At 41.0% G+C, this 17032-nt stretch overlaps 1 protein-coding gene across 3 annotated transcripts in view; it reads right to left on the minus strand.

Moving 5' to 3' along the window:
* Dpp10 (dipeptidyl peptidase like 10) overlaps positions 1 to 17032 on the minus strand; it is a 1511806-nt gene that overhangs the window by 702805 nt on the left and 791969 nt on the right. Inside the window, exon 1 of one of the 3 annotated variants that reach the window (XM_021164934.3) lies at positions 16095 to 16780. The exons of 1 other annotated variant lie outside the window; for it this stretch is intronic. In XM_021164934.3, the coding sequence (XP_021020593.1) occupies positions 16095 to 16166 (72 nt within the window). In that variant the 5' untranslated portion in view covers positions 16167 to 16780. Of the gene's footprint in view, positions 1 to 15846; positions 16018 to 16094; positions 16781 to 17032 lie in introns of those variants that run through there. One more of the 3 variants, XM_029476885.2, reaches the window with a different exon arrangement.

Below are 17032 nucleotides of genomic sequence, written 5' to 3' on the forward strand. Positions count from 1 at the left end.
AGCTAGCCTGCTGTATGCAGTATGAAAAATATGCTTATGTCCCAAACATAATAGGAGGCATAAACCAACATTTAGAAAACTCCTATAAGTTCCTCATCCACACTAGGGACTATGTGTATCTTCACACACACACACACACACACACACACACACACACACACGTACATACACTACACAGAAAAATATTTTATAAAGAGGCTGAGTGTGAAGATCAGTGAATTCTGACACAAGACAGGAGGCCTAAGAAAGATCATGTCTGTGTGCATAAATGGACACTATTTCTTGGAATGGTAGGTGTCATAAGTGAGAATTGTAGAAATAGATGCTAAGTGAGCTTTGTCTATGGACTCAATTTTTTAGAAGATATACACTAACTCTTTAAAAGGTCATAATAAGTTTTATTATGACGTTTCATAAATGTATTACCTTTTTAGCACACTAACCTCCTATAATTTCTCTAGCAACCTGCCTCTTCTTAATCTCATTTCTCTTTTAACAGATTCTGTCATGTCCTGTGGTTTTTGCTTCTTGTGTATATTTTGTATATGATTAATTTAGGCTAATAAAAATAAAAACACATCATCTTGTTATTATTAAAATTTGCTTTCATTGTTAGGAAATAATATAGGGAAACTATATAGATACAATGTCAAATGATGGAGTGTAAGAGATATCTCATCAGCTAAGAGCACTTGCTCTTGCAGATGACTAGAATTTGGTTCCCAGAACCAGAAGAGGAAACTCATACCAGCCTATAATTCCAGGATGATGATACTTTCTTCTGGCCTCCACAATGATGTACTCACATACACATAGCCACAAACATAGACACTAATGTGCATAATTGGAAATAAAACTATAAAGTAAATCTTAACAATACATTTCTCTATAAATTGTTATATGAAAAGGTCACACTTTGTTAAGAGCTAAGGAAGTTAAAAGTAGTGCTCTGACACCATCCATGTAAAGAGCCAACTCTCACCTAGGGAGGCATCCAACACCCAGAACAGCTTCTTACTCTAAACAAGTACATGACTGAGACAGTCTGCTCACTTCTGGGTCATGGTTCTTTTTGATAAGCAAGTTATTTGACTGAGGATTCTTAGACCATGCACATCTTTGCTCATGTTTGAGCTATTGCCAGAAGGGGTTTGAGAAGGCAAGGTGTCAGTATTCATTCTTCATGCCAGGGGATAAAGTTTTGCCGAAAAAAAAATGATTTCAGAAATTTAAGAAAATAGAATAAACTTTACAGGAGTTTGGACATGGCATGTGTAAAATGGGAGACAGAAGGCTCAGAAAGACATGGATCGGAGAGTTGTAGAGATAGCTCAGCAGGTAAGCACTTGCTGCAGGAACACGAGGACCTGAGTTTGAATCCTAAGCATCCATTAGAAACAAAAACCTAGGCTTATTTGCACATGCGTCTGTTATCCCAGTATTGTAGGAGGGAGACATGTTTTACTGCATTCCTCCGGGTTCAGTGAGCGCTGCCTAAATAAACTAGGTAGATTGATACACAAACATCACAAATGTGAAAATATCCCCTCTGGCTTCTTCACATTAGAACATGCCCTCCACACGCATGCATGCCTACAAGTACTCACATGCACACACATGCCAAAAATAAATCTTATATAAAAGAAATAAAGTCTCTGACATTCTGACTCTAAAGGAGTCAAAAGAAATCTTTACTACACCACAAAGGGCACTAAGTTGGGCCTCTGAATTTTAGAGCAATCATCAAGTCAATAAACAGATCTCTCAAAATATTTTAATACAAGATATATACATAGTGTAATTCAAATAAACCAAGAGTTTATAATCTCAACACCTTGCTTTCACCTCTGGTAGCTTGGGAGTTAGGACTTTCTAGCCATTGTTAACATGTGTTTTGAAATTTATATTCTTCATGTTTTGTCAACTCACCTTTGACATTTTTTACTATTGTTGACATTATTCTTTAATTTCTCTCAATTATATTTATAGACATCTGTTCCTCTATGTATATTATTTTGTTCTATTTAATTTCTTGTTTAATTTAATGTCTGATGAATTAATTTGCAGATTTTTATGACAATTTTATTATTCTGAGGGTAAAGCTTAATATCTTCACAAAATGCAGACAAATAATAAGATACATTTAAACATCTAACAACAAAAACAAGAAAAAATAAGTTGTGAATGGTCAATTCCTTGGATCATAAAAAAGAAAGAAACTTATTGCAAATAGATGCTGGATAGAAGTTAGTGTTATGGCTCAATGGGTGATGGTGCTTGCCACCTAGTTTGTTTGATGACTTGAATTTCATCTCTGGAACCCATGTGCTGGAAGAAAGAACAGATTGTTGTAAGTTGTCACTGACATCCATGAATATGTCATGGTGTGTGTGCGTGTGTGTGTGTGTGTGTGTGTGTGTGTGTGTGTGTGTGTGTGTACATGGAGAGAAGAGATGCTCACTAGGTACCATTCAGAGCTGGAATGTAATTAATGGCTGCTACAGAAGATAGAGTTTTCATTAAGGATATATGTTCTCTGTAGGTTAACTAGCACACAACATATGCTTCCACTGAGTATGTGAACAGCATAAACAACAAAACAAGAAATATATGAAGTCAGAAAGTCATTTGGAGTAGGGTGGATCTCTAAGGAATTGTGGGTAGAATAGGGCTGAATATGATCAAAATTCATAGTATAAATGAATGAAATCTCAAAGAATATAAATATTGTATATATTTTTTAATTAGGTATTTTCCTCAATTACATTTCCAATGCTATCCCAAAAGTCCCCCATACCCTCCCCCCTCACTCCCCTACCTACCCACTCCCACTTTTTGGCCCTGGCGTTCCCCTGTACTGGGGCATATAAAGTTTGCATGTCCAATGAGCCTCTCTTTCCAGTGATGGGCGATTAGGTCATCTTTTGATACGTATGTAGCTAGAGTCAAGAGCTCTGGGGTACTGGTTAGTTCATAATGTTGTTGCACCCATAGGGTTGCAGATCTCTTTAGCTCCTTGGGTACTTTCTCTAGCTCCTCCATTGGGGGCCCTGTGATCCATCCAATAGCTGACTGTGAGCATCCACTTCTATGTTTGCTAGGCCCTGGCATAGTCTCACAAGAGACAGCTATATCAGGGTCCTTTCAGCAAACTCTTGCTAGTGAATGCAATGGTGTCATCATTTGGAGGCTGATTATGGGACGTATATTTTATAAGATATTGAATGCTTCAAAATATGCTCAACTAAAATGTTGAACACCTGTGCCTTCTTAATAGCATTAAAAGGAAAAAAATAACATTTAAAGTGCCTTCCAATCAAGTCTCCAATGATAATGCACTTGATAGGACCATTTTTTTTTCATAAAAAACCAGATCCCAGGAAGTTTAAATTATGGAATAATTCAGCCAACCAAATGATCTATTTCTAAGTTGCAGAAATTCTTTGGAATTCAGACGTTTTCCTTGTTTAAGAAGCCATACTTTGTGTTGAGGATATAACCTAGTTAGTAGAGTGCTTGCTGGACAAACATGAACCCTTGAGTTTTGTCCCTTGCACCTGTAATCCCAGTACTTCTGGGACAAACAAGAGATCAGAGAATCTAGGCTGTCCTCAGTGACTGAGAAAACTGGAGAACAACCTGAGCTACATAAGAACCTGCCTCAAGGCAAAAGTTAAAAAGATTATTATATTAAGTATAGTTTGAATGTGGTCTTTCTTATAGATTTTCATCTATTTAATGAGAAAAGCAATTTGGCAAGTTTCTGAATTTTTTTAGTTAAAAGCTGTGTTTAGGAAATGCACAAGTTCTCTCTCTCTCTCTCTCTCTCTCTCTCTCTCTCTCTCTCACACACACACACACACACACACACACACACATACACACACACACACACACACACACACATACACACACACACACACACACACACATACACACACACACACACACACACACACATGCACACACATGCACACACAGAGATAGCTCTATGATTAAGTGCCTGAGTTCAGTTCCTAGTAGCCATTTCTATAAACTCACAACCACCTGTGATTCCAGCGCCAGGGGATCTGGCGCCCTCTTCTGCCCTCTGCATGCACTGCACTTACAAGCATATACCGACAACCAGACACACACATATCATATTTAAAAAATAAATAAAGAAAAGAATCATTATCCTCTCATTTATAAATGCAAAATGTCCATGCCGTGAATATTATATCTTATTCCTGTATTTGGAGCATGGTTAGCACATGTATGGGCCTGAGAGTGTATATTTACTTAGTTCCTCTTGCTGAACATAACCTCTTGTTCCACCAAAAGGGAGACCTACATCCCCATGAGGGCATCATCTATGCAACTTTCAGTACTTTCCCCAGTTCTCTGTTTTTAAATAAATCACTGGCTAGCCTGCCATTCACATTCTCAATTATAATCCAGCCCTGTTGCCCTGCTCTTCTAAGGCAGACACCCACTGAACGAAATAAAAATCGAATGTTCATTTAGCTCTCTAAAAGGAGATGGGTATGAAGCTAATAAAAATAACTGTTTCCCTCGCTTGTCTTCATTTTCTTTCTTGTAACCTCATGCATAGCTATTTGTTCTAACCTAAGAAATCAATAGGTATGAGAAATTACAATGATATTAAAGTCAGATAGTATAGACTTTGTTGAGAGAGCATTTCCCAGTGTAGACTGTTTTTATTATGAACTCAACTCACTTACCTTTTATGATTTTTTTTTTTTAATTTTAGGTGTGTATACAGGGTTCCCTGGGCATTGAGAGCCCTAGAGTTATGATTATTTGTTAGCTGTCTGATCCTGATTCTGGGATTGGCAACTCTGGTCTGCTGATAGAACAATCGGGATTCTTATTGTTGAACTATTTCTCCAGTCTATTGCCTATCTTTAAAACTTCCACATGAGATGTCACAAGTTCTCATCTGAAATGAAGTTATAAGGCTTTCATATCTGTGAGCTTCTGTATTTCTGGAAACAGAATGGTCAACCAAAAGTACTTCAAAAGAGTGTAGTGGGGGCTGGTGAGATGGCTCAGTGGGTAAGAGCACCCGACTGCTCTTCTGAAGGTCCAGAGTTCAGGTCCCAGCAACCACATGGTGGCTCACAACCATCCGTAGCAAGATCTGGCGCCCTCTTCTGGAGTGTCTGAAGACAGCTACAGTGTACTTACATATAATAAAGAAATGAATCTTAAAAAAAAAAAAAAAAGAAAAGAAAAAGAGTGTAGTGTGTGTTCACATACCAAGTGCCAACATTAGAATCCAAGGGAGGCAATATGTGTCTATAATTTCAGCTATGACAGTAGTACAGGTATTAGTGAATCCTTAGACTCTCTGGCCTGACAGCTTAGCTGAGACAGCAAACTTTGAGTTCAGTGAGGAACTCTGTCTCAAAACACAAGATGAAGAATGATAGAGGAAGGTGCCCAAAATGGAGAACTCCAGCATCCACAACATATGTACTCACACCACATACACACACACACACAGAGAGAGAGAGAGAGAGAGAGAGAGAGAGAGAGAGAGACAGAGAGACAGAGAGACAGAGAGACAGAGAGACAGAGAGACAGAGAGACAGAGAGACAGAGACAGAGAGACAGAGACAGAGACAGTGAGAGAGACAGAGAGAGGGACAGAGAGAGAGAGAGAGAGAGAGACATAGAGAGAGACTAGAGAATAGAGAAATAAGCATCTCAGGAGATCTAAAGGTCTAGAAGCCTGGAAATACAAAGGCAACTATATTCATTTTTCTTCCTTGGTTTTTCACAAGCCATGTGAGTGATCTTTTCAGCTTTCTCCACACCCTCTTCCTGTTGTGTGCCTGTAATTTTTGACGAACTGTGGGTGCCACCATAAGTAGTAGGCAGCTTGAACCTGAATTCTGTTTAACTCTGCCCTTAACATTCACCTTGCATTTTCATCGCCCTGCCTCCAAATAACCAAATCTGCAAAATCCTTTAGTGTTTTCCTCTTCTGTTTGCACAAACATGTTCTGTTCTTATCAGTGAAGTATGCATATTATCTGAACACTAGTTCAAAATTATTAACATTTTTACCATTTTAGATAAACAATGTCATGGTAAACAGAGGCTCACTTTATCATGTAGAAGACATAACAATGAATATGTTGAATAATAATTTCTGAGCAGTATAACTCAAGATAAAAACCTTTTATCAGTCTTACATAAATGTAAAATGATTGGAGTGGCAGTGGATGTTTGATTTCATATTCCTTGTGGAAACATAAACGTTTCTGAGGATCTAGGACAGCTCATCCAGAGATATGAATAAGACAAATCTCCATCTTAACTACCTTATCATTTCCACAAATGCTATTACTTATCTCTGTCTGTACCTAGCAATGATAATCACCATGTAGGTGAATGTAGTTCATGAGAAGATACCTGCCATGGAGAGAGAAGGAGGATTCTAATGCTTTAGAGATTTTTGATATTTTTGCATGGAAAAATAAGTGCATTTGGGTCTGAGTCAATGGCCCAAGGGGTAAAGTGCTTGCATGCAAGCAAGAGGACCCAAGTTCAGATTAGTACCCCCCTTGTGATAAGCTGACTTTGTCGCAATACACCTTTGATCACAGCTCTGGGGAAGCATAGACAGTACATACGACTTCTTTGAGGGGCCCAAGAGACCCCAAAGAAGATGGGAAATATATTGAAGAAGATATTTAATGTTAAATCCTATCTTCCACATACATTTACTCAGGTAATTTCACTCTCACAGTGATGTGTGTGTGTGTGTGTGTGTGTGTGTGTGTGTGTATACAGACAGATACATTAATTATTGTCAAAAACTATGGAAATCAGGCCAATGAAAACTTGAAAGCAGGGCCTGGAAAGATTTCTCCTCAGATGTTAAGAACACTTGCAAGGTGTCAGGAAATTGAACAGAGGTGTGTAGCAGTGGAGGATAGGGAACTGGGGGTAGCCATTAGAAAGTCTCAGATCCCAGGAACCATTGGGGATGACATTACCTGAAATACTCAATAAGGGGGAAGAGAACCTGTAGAGACCATATCCAGAGGTTAGGCATGGTCTCTGGTTAAGGGATGGGGTCACCTACCCATATCAAAAAATTTAACCCAGAATTACTCCTGTATAAATGAAATACAGAGACAATGAGTAGAGCAGAAACTGAAGAAAAGATCATCCAGAGACTGCCCTACCTGGGGATCCATTGCATATACATCCACTAAAATTCAGACACTATTGCTAATGCCAAGAAGTGTTTGATAACCAGACCCGCTCTGCCAGAGCTTTCCAAATGTAGATGCGGATGCTTGCAGCCAACCATCGGACTGAATATGGGGAGTCCAATAGAGGAGTTAGGACAAGGACTGGAAGAGCAGATGGGGTTTGTAACCCCACAGGAAGGAAAACAATATCAACCAATCAGATCCCCTCAGAGCTTCAAAGGACTAAACCACCAACCAAAGAGTATACAAAGAGTATCCACAGCTCCAGCTGCATATGTAGCAGAAGATTGCCTTATCTGGCATTAGTGGGAGGGGAGGCACTTGATCCTGTGAAGGCTCAATGCCCCAGCATAGGGAAATACTAGGGTAGTGAGAGACTAGGAGTGGGTGGGTGGAGGATCACCCTCATCAAATCAGGGGAAGGGTAAATGGGATAGGGGGGTTGAAAATGGAAAACCGGACTGTGAGCATCCACTTATGTGTTTGCTAGGCCCCGGCCTAGTCTCACAAGAGACAGCTATATCAGGGGCCTTTCAACAAACACTTGCTAGTGTATGCAATGGATTCATCGTTTGGAGGCTAATTATGGGATGGATCCCTGGATATGGCAGTCTCTAGATGGTCCATCCTTTTGTCTCAGCTCCAAACTTTGTCTCTGTAACTCCTTCCATGGGTGATTATTTTCAATTCTAAGAAGGGGCAAAGTGTCCACACTTTGGTCTTCGTTCTTCTTCAGTTTCATGTGTTTTGCAAATTGTATCTTATATCTCAGGTATACTAAGTTTCTGCAAACACGTAAGTGGATGCTCACAGTCAGCTATTGGATGGATCACAGGGCCCCCAATGGAGGAGCTAGAGAAAGTATCCAAGGAGCTAAAGGGATCTGCAACCCTGTAGGTGCAACAATATTATGAACTAACCAGTACCCAGGAGCTCTTGACTCTAGCTGCATATGTATCAAAAGATGGCCTAGTCAGCCATCACTGGAAAGAGAGGCCCATTGGACATGCAAACTTTATATGCCCCAGTACAGGGGAACGCCAGGGCTAAAAAATGGGAATGGGTGGGTAGGGAAGTGGGGGGGAGGGTATGGGTGACTTTTGGGATAGCATTGGAAGTGTAATTGAGGAAAATACATAATAAAAAAAAAGAAAGAAAGAAAATGGAAAACCGGGAAAAGCGATAACATTTGAAATGGGGAGAGAGAGAGAGAGAGAGAGAGAGAGAGAGAGAGAGAGAGAGAGAGAGAGAGAGAGAGGAAGGAAGGAAGGAAGGAAGGAAGGAAGGAAGGAAGGAAGACGGAAGGGAAAAAGAGAAAAAAAAGAAGAAAAAAACACTTGCTGCTTCTGCACAGGGCCTGAGTTTAGTTCCAAGAATTCACGCAGGGCTCCTAATAGTCACCTGTAATTCCCACTTCAGAGCATTTGATACCTTCTTTTGATCTCTGAAGATACTGGATTCACATGTACATTCACACACACACACACACACACACACAGAGAGAGAGAGAGAGAGAGAGAGAGAGAGAGAGAATTTAATATAATAAAATGAATCTTTAAAGTAATTTAAAAGCACTACTCTACTGGGAATAATAATGTGATACATGAACTTGGTTAGTATATTCAAAAAGTCATTCATCAAGCAAGCCAAAATATGGGACTAATTTCCAAGTTAGAATATCAATATATAATATTTGGTGTATACATGTTGCATTGGAACAACTATGGATAATTATATGTGGGAAATAATGTCTTTTGACTATGCTTGTTCTAACCCTCCTAACACCAATGCTGCCAGAGACATCCACCCTGGACTGACTGCTGAAGACTGACTTACTATCATCTCTGATGGTATTCATTGAACTTTCATAATATACTTCTTCTAAAACATTTTATTACACATTTTCCCCTTTTGTGAATATTTTTTGCTTTTTGACAATTCTATGGATGTGTTGAAGATGTCTTGATGATGTCACCAAACCCTGTCTTTCCTCCAACAAGTACCCATCCTGCTTTCATGCCCTTCTCATTAATGACCGTCTGTCTTACTAAGGGTCTTGGACATGTGCATGAGTGTGAGTCTATATATTGGATCATGGGCAGCTGACCAGTGGCTATACTACTGAAGAAAAATGTCTCTGATACCTGATGGCTCTACAGGACAGAGAGTCACTTGCTTTTAGAAGTGCACATCTGGTAGACCCTTGATGCTACCCTGGATGACCCAAAGCCCACATGGAAAGGTGAATTAAGAAAATAAATTATTTCTAAAAATTACAAAGGAAGGACATGAAGTGGAGAGGGTGATAATGGGGGTTTTTGAGAGTAGCTGAAAGAAGGAAAGAGAAGGTAGATATCAAATACATGGTGTAGGTGCATGGAAATTTCAAAGAATAAATAAAAAGAAAAAAGAAAAAATGGACTCCTTCTTAGCATTTATTAACTGCCAGTAGTTCCTCAATGAGGGATGGGTAGGGCTTTGAGTCCCACCCCTATCCAGTGCAATACTGATGTGGCTTAGTCCTGAGCATGTCCTGTGAAGACATGAGTTTCATGGCTATGTCTCTAGAACATAGCTCTGTAAATAACATCATTTTTTTCAAACACTCTCCTCATACTAATTATCTGACTAAGTGAATTGCATTGGAAACTATATGCAATGCATTTGATACCTAATTAAAATGTTAGAAAACTAACCTATATTTATTTTTAGCCTGGTCCATTAGAAAATGGGATGATCGAACAGTTTTGAAGGATTACATTCTGAGATGCAAGAAAATGCTTTAAAACCTGAATGTCTTGAAGTGCAAAGATTGTCACATGATACTTACATTCAGACAAACCATGAAATCCTGCAAATTTGCAGAGTCTATAAACTTTAAAGAATCTGTTAGAGGTAGCATATGATCTTTTTATTATTTAAATTTTGGTTAGGCTCAAATTCCCAGACCTCACATGTAATCAAAGGTCTGAGTGTGAGACAGGTATTTCTCAAAAGGCATTCTTCTTTCTCATATTATCTCATTTAATCCTTATAAAAACATGTAAAGTTCTTACAGTCTCCATCACTCACAGAAACAATGAAGATATAATCATCCTGTCTGCCAGAGATTCATTTGTGCCACTATAATAAAATACACCAGAGAAAAGCAAGTAAGCAAGAGGGGTTTATTTTGCCTTATAATTATAGGTTACAATCCATAACTGTGGGAAATACAAGGTGACAGGAATTTGAAATAGCTATTGAAGTCACATTCACAGGTAAGAACAGAGAAGTGAATTAATACATACCACCTACTCATTGGGCTTTGTTTGATACATATCAGAGTTTAAGATCAAAGGCTGGTGCTGCCCACTTCTAGGCAATGTCAGTGAGGGCAATCAAGACAATCCCAGTAGATACACCTTCAGGCCAACCCTCACTGAGACTATTTTCCAGGTGATTCCACCTCTTGTCAAATTGAAAATTAAAACTAGGTCGTTAGGACTTCTAGCAAATACCCATAATCAAATGTTAGTAAATATTTATTACTGGTGTGGCTTGTACGAACGCTCCCAATCATATTCATGAAAGTTGTCTATGTGTAGCAGGATACATGCTAAATAAAAGAAATATGGCTTTGCATACTAAGGATTATAACATTTTACAGTCATAATAATTCAAGATACTGAAACTTAGAAATGGCTTTTTTCTTTCATCAGTTTGGGAGATAATTAGCTTAAACATTTTATTTTTGGTGTAATATGCATAAGATAATGTAGCATTAATATTTCATAACACAATTTCCTTTAATGTGTTTTTATATAATTTTTAAATGTGTCATTTGTTCATTCCTTGAAATACATAGATAGATATAAAAGCCAATAATTCTCAGCAAGGGATTTCTGTGGTCTGTTCTTAATTCAGTAGATAAAATGACTTACATATAAAATATTTATATTGTATATTTATTAGTTTAGTGTTTTATGTTTAAGTGAGTAAAGTAAGAAATTAAGAGATGAGTTGGTCAGTGGTGGCACACACCTTTAATCCCAGCACTTAGGAGTCAGAGGCAGGAAACTGCTTGATTTCCAACTGGGAGAACCCAAGTTGAAATGCTCAGCCCAGTTAGGAGATCCAAAAGCAGAAACTCTCAGGAAAAGCCTTGGGCTTGGGGGCATCTAATTTAGCTAGTGAATTACACTGTCAGATTCAGTGAGAACTCCTGCCTTTAAAACACAAGGTGGAGAGCAATAGAGGAAAATGCGGGACATGGCTATTGGACATACAGACACACAGATACCCAGACACAGATGCACACACACATCAAGAAAAACAAAGAACAGAAAACTTACATTCTGTCTCAAATCGTAGCATAATCTTTATTCATCCAAAATTATAATTTCTGACCAAATCATATATAACTCTCACTGTAAATTACATGATATATTTTAAACATTGGTTAGAAGAAAATAATATGCCCCCCCTTATAGTTTGGTATGGGGCTGACTGTTGTATTGTGTTTGCTTTGCACACTCATGCTCTGAACCCCAGGCTTGCCTAGACTCTTAGTCACCGAGCTCCTGTGGTTACAGACCTGGTTCAAACAAGCTTTTCAGAATCCCTTCCAATGTGTTTTCAAGACTCTATGTGAAAAAGAATAATTTTTTACAACATTCTGACATGCCTTCATATGAGAAGAAACATGGATGTTTTTACAACTCAGTCTTTAGTGTACATTTCAAAATTTTAATCAAGCATGTTAGAGAAGGCTGCAATAAAAACATTGAAAGGCAGCTCCCCTATCAAAATGCTTTCCCCTCAGTGTTACCTAATGGTCAAAAGCAGAATAGCTATCTTGACTTAGTCCTTTAAAACCTGCTCTACATCATCATAAGCTGACCATAAGTTAGTTATTAGGAGACCTGCATGTGCATTGTGAAGATTTACTCTGCTACTAAAAATGAATGCTTAAAGGAAAAATGCATGACAATTTTTATCATTGCTGTAAAACAGTTGTTTTAAAAAGTACCCTGAAGTTCTATTTCAGAACTGCAGTTTGTTCTTTTACTTTATTTGAGCTTTGTGTGTGACCACAGTTGTTTGTTTTGTTTTGTTTTGTTTTGTTTTGTTTTGTTTTGTTTTGTTTTGTTTTGTTTTGTTTTGTTTTGTTTTGTTTTGTTTTGTTTTGTTTTGTTTTGTTTTGTTTTTGGCTTTAAGAATTCAGCCAAGCACTCAAGAGGTAACTGTCCGGGTTGGCGTCAGCAGAAGTGCGCCACCTGGTGGAATGAGAACAATTTCAAACCCCTGTCTTGCTAAACTCACAAACCTTGGGAATCACCTCACTACCACAGAAGTGAGATAGAAACGTTTTCTAAACTTCCTAATGTATTTATGATGATCTACCTGATTTGTTTCATTGTTTCTAGATTATTTAGAGATATTCCTAGTTCATTTTTAACGTTCAAAGAGGCAGCATCTACACAGTGCCGGTTGATTTAAAGAGACATATCTCTATTTACCTTTCAAGGTAATGTACACACATGCACAAAGCAAAGTTTGTAATCGTTCTGACTACTTCTCATGAGAATATCTTGTTGTGCTTGTGTATAAGTTGGGAGGTGGGACTTCTGATTTAAATGACCCAAGTTCAGTCACATCAACAATTCTGAAGACAAATTTGATTATGAGGCTTAACTTTTTAAAAAGAGCATTCATACCATCATCACTTAAGTGGGAAATGGAGGCAACAAAAGTGACTTCAAAATGCTGCTTTGAGAGTCTAATATAAAACTGCATTTGATACATGTTTCCTGCTCAACTCAAGAACATCAGAGTACACAGAACAACTGTTTCAGAGGTGGTTGTTCTCCGGTAACAATGAGCTATAATTGGCCACTCAAGATCTTTAGATCCGTCAATAAAAAGTGAGGAATTGATCATGGTAAGTTGGTGTGATTATATCTGCCCCTGTCAGATTATTTATTTTTTAGCCTTTTATAAATGTAGAGTATTATTAAAACAAAAGCAGCTATTGTAAATGCAATCGGTCTTTTAAAAAACTGAATCAATTGGTATTTTAAAAGGGTGATGACTAAAGAGATATATTGGCAATGACTCAAAATATTTTTTTAAAATGTGCACAGCCCCTGCTGCTTTCTTAGGAGGCCTTGGCTCTAGTCAGGGTGAATGTGACAGAGGACAGCAAATGACAAGAGGAAGCAGAGAAAAGGAGCCGTTTATAGGCTACGATAGTTACTAGATTCTAAGACCCCCTAGCCACCGCCATTCCCAAGAATGACTTTTCTTGCCCCGTGCTAAATGCATGTATGTCAGATGCCACAGGGTAAGGCATCTATGAGGCTCATGAAAATCACTATCACAGAAAGTAAAAGACCTTCTGGACAACATTCAAAAGTCTAAATCATTCAGAATCAATACACACTAAGTGAGAGGCTGGGAAACGCCTCCTGTTTAATCACTGAAAAGAATTGCATGAAAGTAAAAGTTAAGTTAAATTTATGAATTTTTATTTTGAAGTATTTTGGCAGCCAGTACAATTATTCTAACATATCTAGTATGACAAGAACATTGTCTGGTTATTTGAAAATTTTCAAGGCATAGTGACTGAATCTGTTCAATTCTTTGTTTCAGACCATAAATTAAGTATTCACAATGACCATCGTTTTATATATTAATTAGTCTTTGGACAAGGAGAGTCCTAGCTACAGGGATTCCCCAGGAATTTCTCAAAGTATCCTCTGAGGCTAATGCAAATAGTTATATCAGCCTAACTTTGCATTTAAAAATCACCCTCTTCCAATACATGGACTGGATGCATATTACTCACACTTTGCAATCATGTACAAGCCCAGAATCTCTTTAAAATACCCAATTAGAATCAGAGTTCTGCAGATGACCACTCTCTGAATATCTGACATAGCCATTACCAATTTTCATGCTAGGGAAATAAATGAATCCAAGCTCGAACCTCTCTTACCATGTGAATTTTAAGTGTCAGGTTAATCCTGACAAAGGGATTTGCCACGCATACATATAGTGTGTCTCTGTATATCTGCCTTGCCTCTTGCAAACCTCTCTCACCCTTCCAGAAGCTGTCTGCAGCACCTCAAGTTACCAGCTGGTGTCACAGGTTAGTGAGCAAAAATTTCATGTGGAGACTCTCTCCTGGCTAATCATTCTTATCGGTTACATCCCTCCTGGAGCAGTGGAGAGTCCAAGCCTTGTAGATAAAATTTAAGGACTTCAGCCTAAAAAGGGAAGATTACATCGTGTTCCTCTCCTGAAATATTTTTCAATAAGTCTGCTAACCAGTCTCTACATGGTGATGTGTGCTGATGGGGGAGGGGGACAGAGAAGAGGTATAAGAAGAGGGGACATTGTGGAATAATATTTTAATCTTTGCCTTCTTATCTAAGGGCGAAGAACGGGTGGTTTAAGGCAGCAGACGCTTCATAAACTGCAATTTTTACCTCACTAAACAGAGAAAGCAAGAGAGAGCTGTAAAACACTGAAATTTTCCACCTGTGTGAAACACATGTGCAGAGAGATGGGATGGGATAGGATAGGAGAGGGAGGAAAGAGACCACAAGCCAGGAGAGATGACCAAGACTGGAATATTAATAACAACATTCCTGGCATCCCTTCCTCTGCTTCAGCATCGCTCTGGGCAATTTGGACAGCTCCTCCAAGGCTCCAGTGTTTAGAATACCAAGAGCTGAAGAGCTTGGGGTCTACTTGCCTTGTATGGTCCCCCAGCCCAGTCACCGCACTTCAAACCATGAGCTGAGTGTCTATGTTGAAATGCCTCTAGCAGCCTTCCACCGACAGTGCGCTCCTTGGGCAAAGAGCTTGGCGCTCCACCTCCTGCATCTCGCTGCGGGATCATCTAGCTCCATAGCATTGCGCTGACCAAGAATGGCTCTCTTAGTCCAGTTGTAATTGATGTAAATATGATCGCATCTCAGGCATACTCTACAGCCTCCATCCTCCTTGAGAGAGCATCGCCTCGCTCCTGATCCCTCCAACTTTAGAAAAAGCGTGACTCAACTCTCAAATCTCCCCCAAACCAGACCCAGGAAACAGACATTTCTCCATAACATTAGGCTACAGATTGTCTAAAGACCCAAACAACACCAACCCAAAAAGGGTGGCAGGTATCAAAGGACGCAAAGGGGACAGTAATAACCAATCAGCCAATACTGGGCACCTTAGTTCTGCAGACGCGACACATCTAGACCCAACAAACCACCAAAGCCAGACCTTCCTTGCCACTCTGAATGATAAACGCCTTTTATTCCCTCATGCTCAGTTCCACCGGCAGACTAGAGAAGCCAATCCTCTTTTCCCACCCTGTTTTTCCATCATAGTCCTCTCAAAAGAAAGCAGAAGGGAAACTCTAATAGCTTAAAGGTCGTTTGCCTACTTCAGTATCTCCAGCCAGCGCGCGTCCGAGCCAGTGAGACAAGGCTGGACCTGTGCAAGAGCCAGTCTCCAGGACAGCGCTAGATCCATTCCAAATGCGTTCAGCAGAAGTCAAGACTCCCCACGGTAGAACAGATCACCCCTCCATCCCACAGCAGCCTCTCCGCCGTGGCACATCTCCAGCCTTTACCTCTCTGCCCGCTTCCCCGCGGCTCTCCACCTTGAGCATTCTGACGCCCGGCCCCAAAGCGCACTAGGCTGCTCTAAGTTCCTGCTGGGTCCATGGATGAGACAAGAGAGCCTGGGAGTGGGGCGGAGGGAAGATGAAGAGAGGCAAACGTGGGAGCGGATCCTGAGGGACTAGTGTGTGTGTGGGGGGGGGGGACTGATTGGAGCCACCCCTCCCTGGAGGGATAGTCCCTAGAGGCCAACTCTCACCTGGTCGGCTGGCTGCGACTGGGTTGCCCTGGCCCCGGGGGTGGGTTGCTGCTCCTGCTTCATGGCTGTCATCCCCTTGCCGCCCGCGTCGGAGCTCACACTTCCTCGCGGGCACTTCACACTCGGGGACCGTCACTTGGCAAGCGATCGCATGTCACAGACGCCCCGTCGCTCTCGGAATTGGCGGAAGAGAGAAGCAGCGGCGGCAGCGGTGGGGTTGGGGAGGGGGGGTGGAGGGCAGCGCCAGGGAGGGGACGGAGAGCGGCAGCAGAGGCAAGTAGTCTCCCTCTTTTGCAGGATCCCTCTTTTCCACTACCGCAGATCCTCGGACTCCCCACTGTCCCCGCCCCCCCACCACCACCCGAAAATGCAGACACCAGATGCGACCAAGTGGCAAGTTAGTGGAGCGGCGGGCGGCTGGCTGCCAGCACCTGATCGCGCCGGAGCGGTGGCTTGCAACGCCGGAGGAGCCAGGCTTTCATTCTACCGCAGTCTGCCACCCGCGCACCCGCACCGCCGCTGGCCCTCGGGGCTACCCGCACGGTGCTCAGCGCGCCAGGTGCAGCAGCAGCAGTAGCAGTAGTAGCAGCAGCAGCAGCAGCAGCCAGGCTTTGCGCTCCAGCATCTCCCGAGCAACCTTAAAGCGCGCGGGAGACAGCCCCGTACGCGCTCCCCACTGGTGTAGCCCAGGCCGCCAGGCTCTACGGGCTCCCCCCAGCCCCCCCGCCCACCCCCCGCGGGCTCTAGATAAAACCCGGAGAAGCGGAGTGTGAGCCAGTGCAAAAACCCTTGGTGGCTCCAGAGCGGCCACTAGGCATGCTCCAGCACTTCGAGAAAGCAGGGGTAGCAGGGGAGGTCCCCACTGGGCGTGTGCGACACCTGTCTGCACCGGAGACATTTGTCCCATACAGTGACCCAAGGGTGTGCATCTACTGACT

Source organism: Mus caroli, unplaced genomic scaffold, assembly GCF_978045245.1.
Source record: "Mus caroli unplaced genomic scaffold, Mus_caroli_1 scaffold_1, whole genome shotgun sequence".
Classification (NCBI taxonomy): Eukaryota; Metazoa; Chordata; class Mammalia; order Rodentia; family Muridae; genus Mus; species Mus caroli.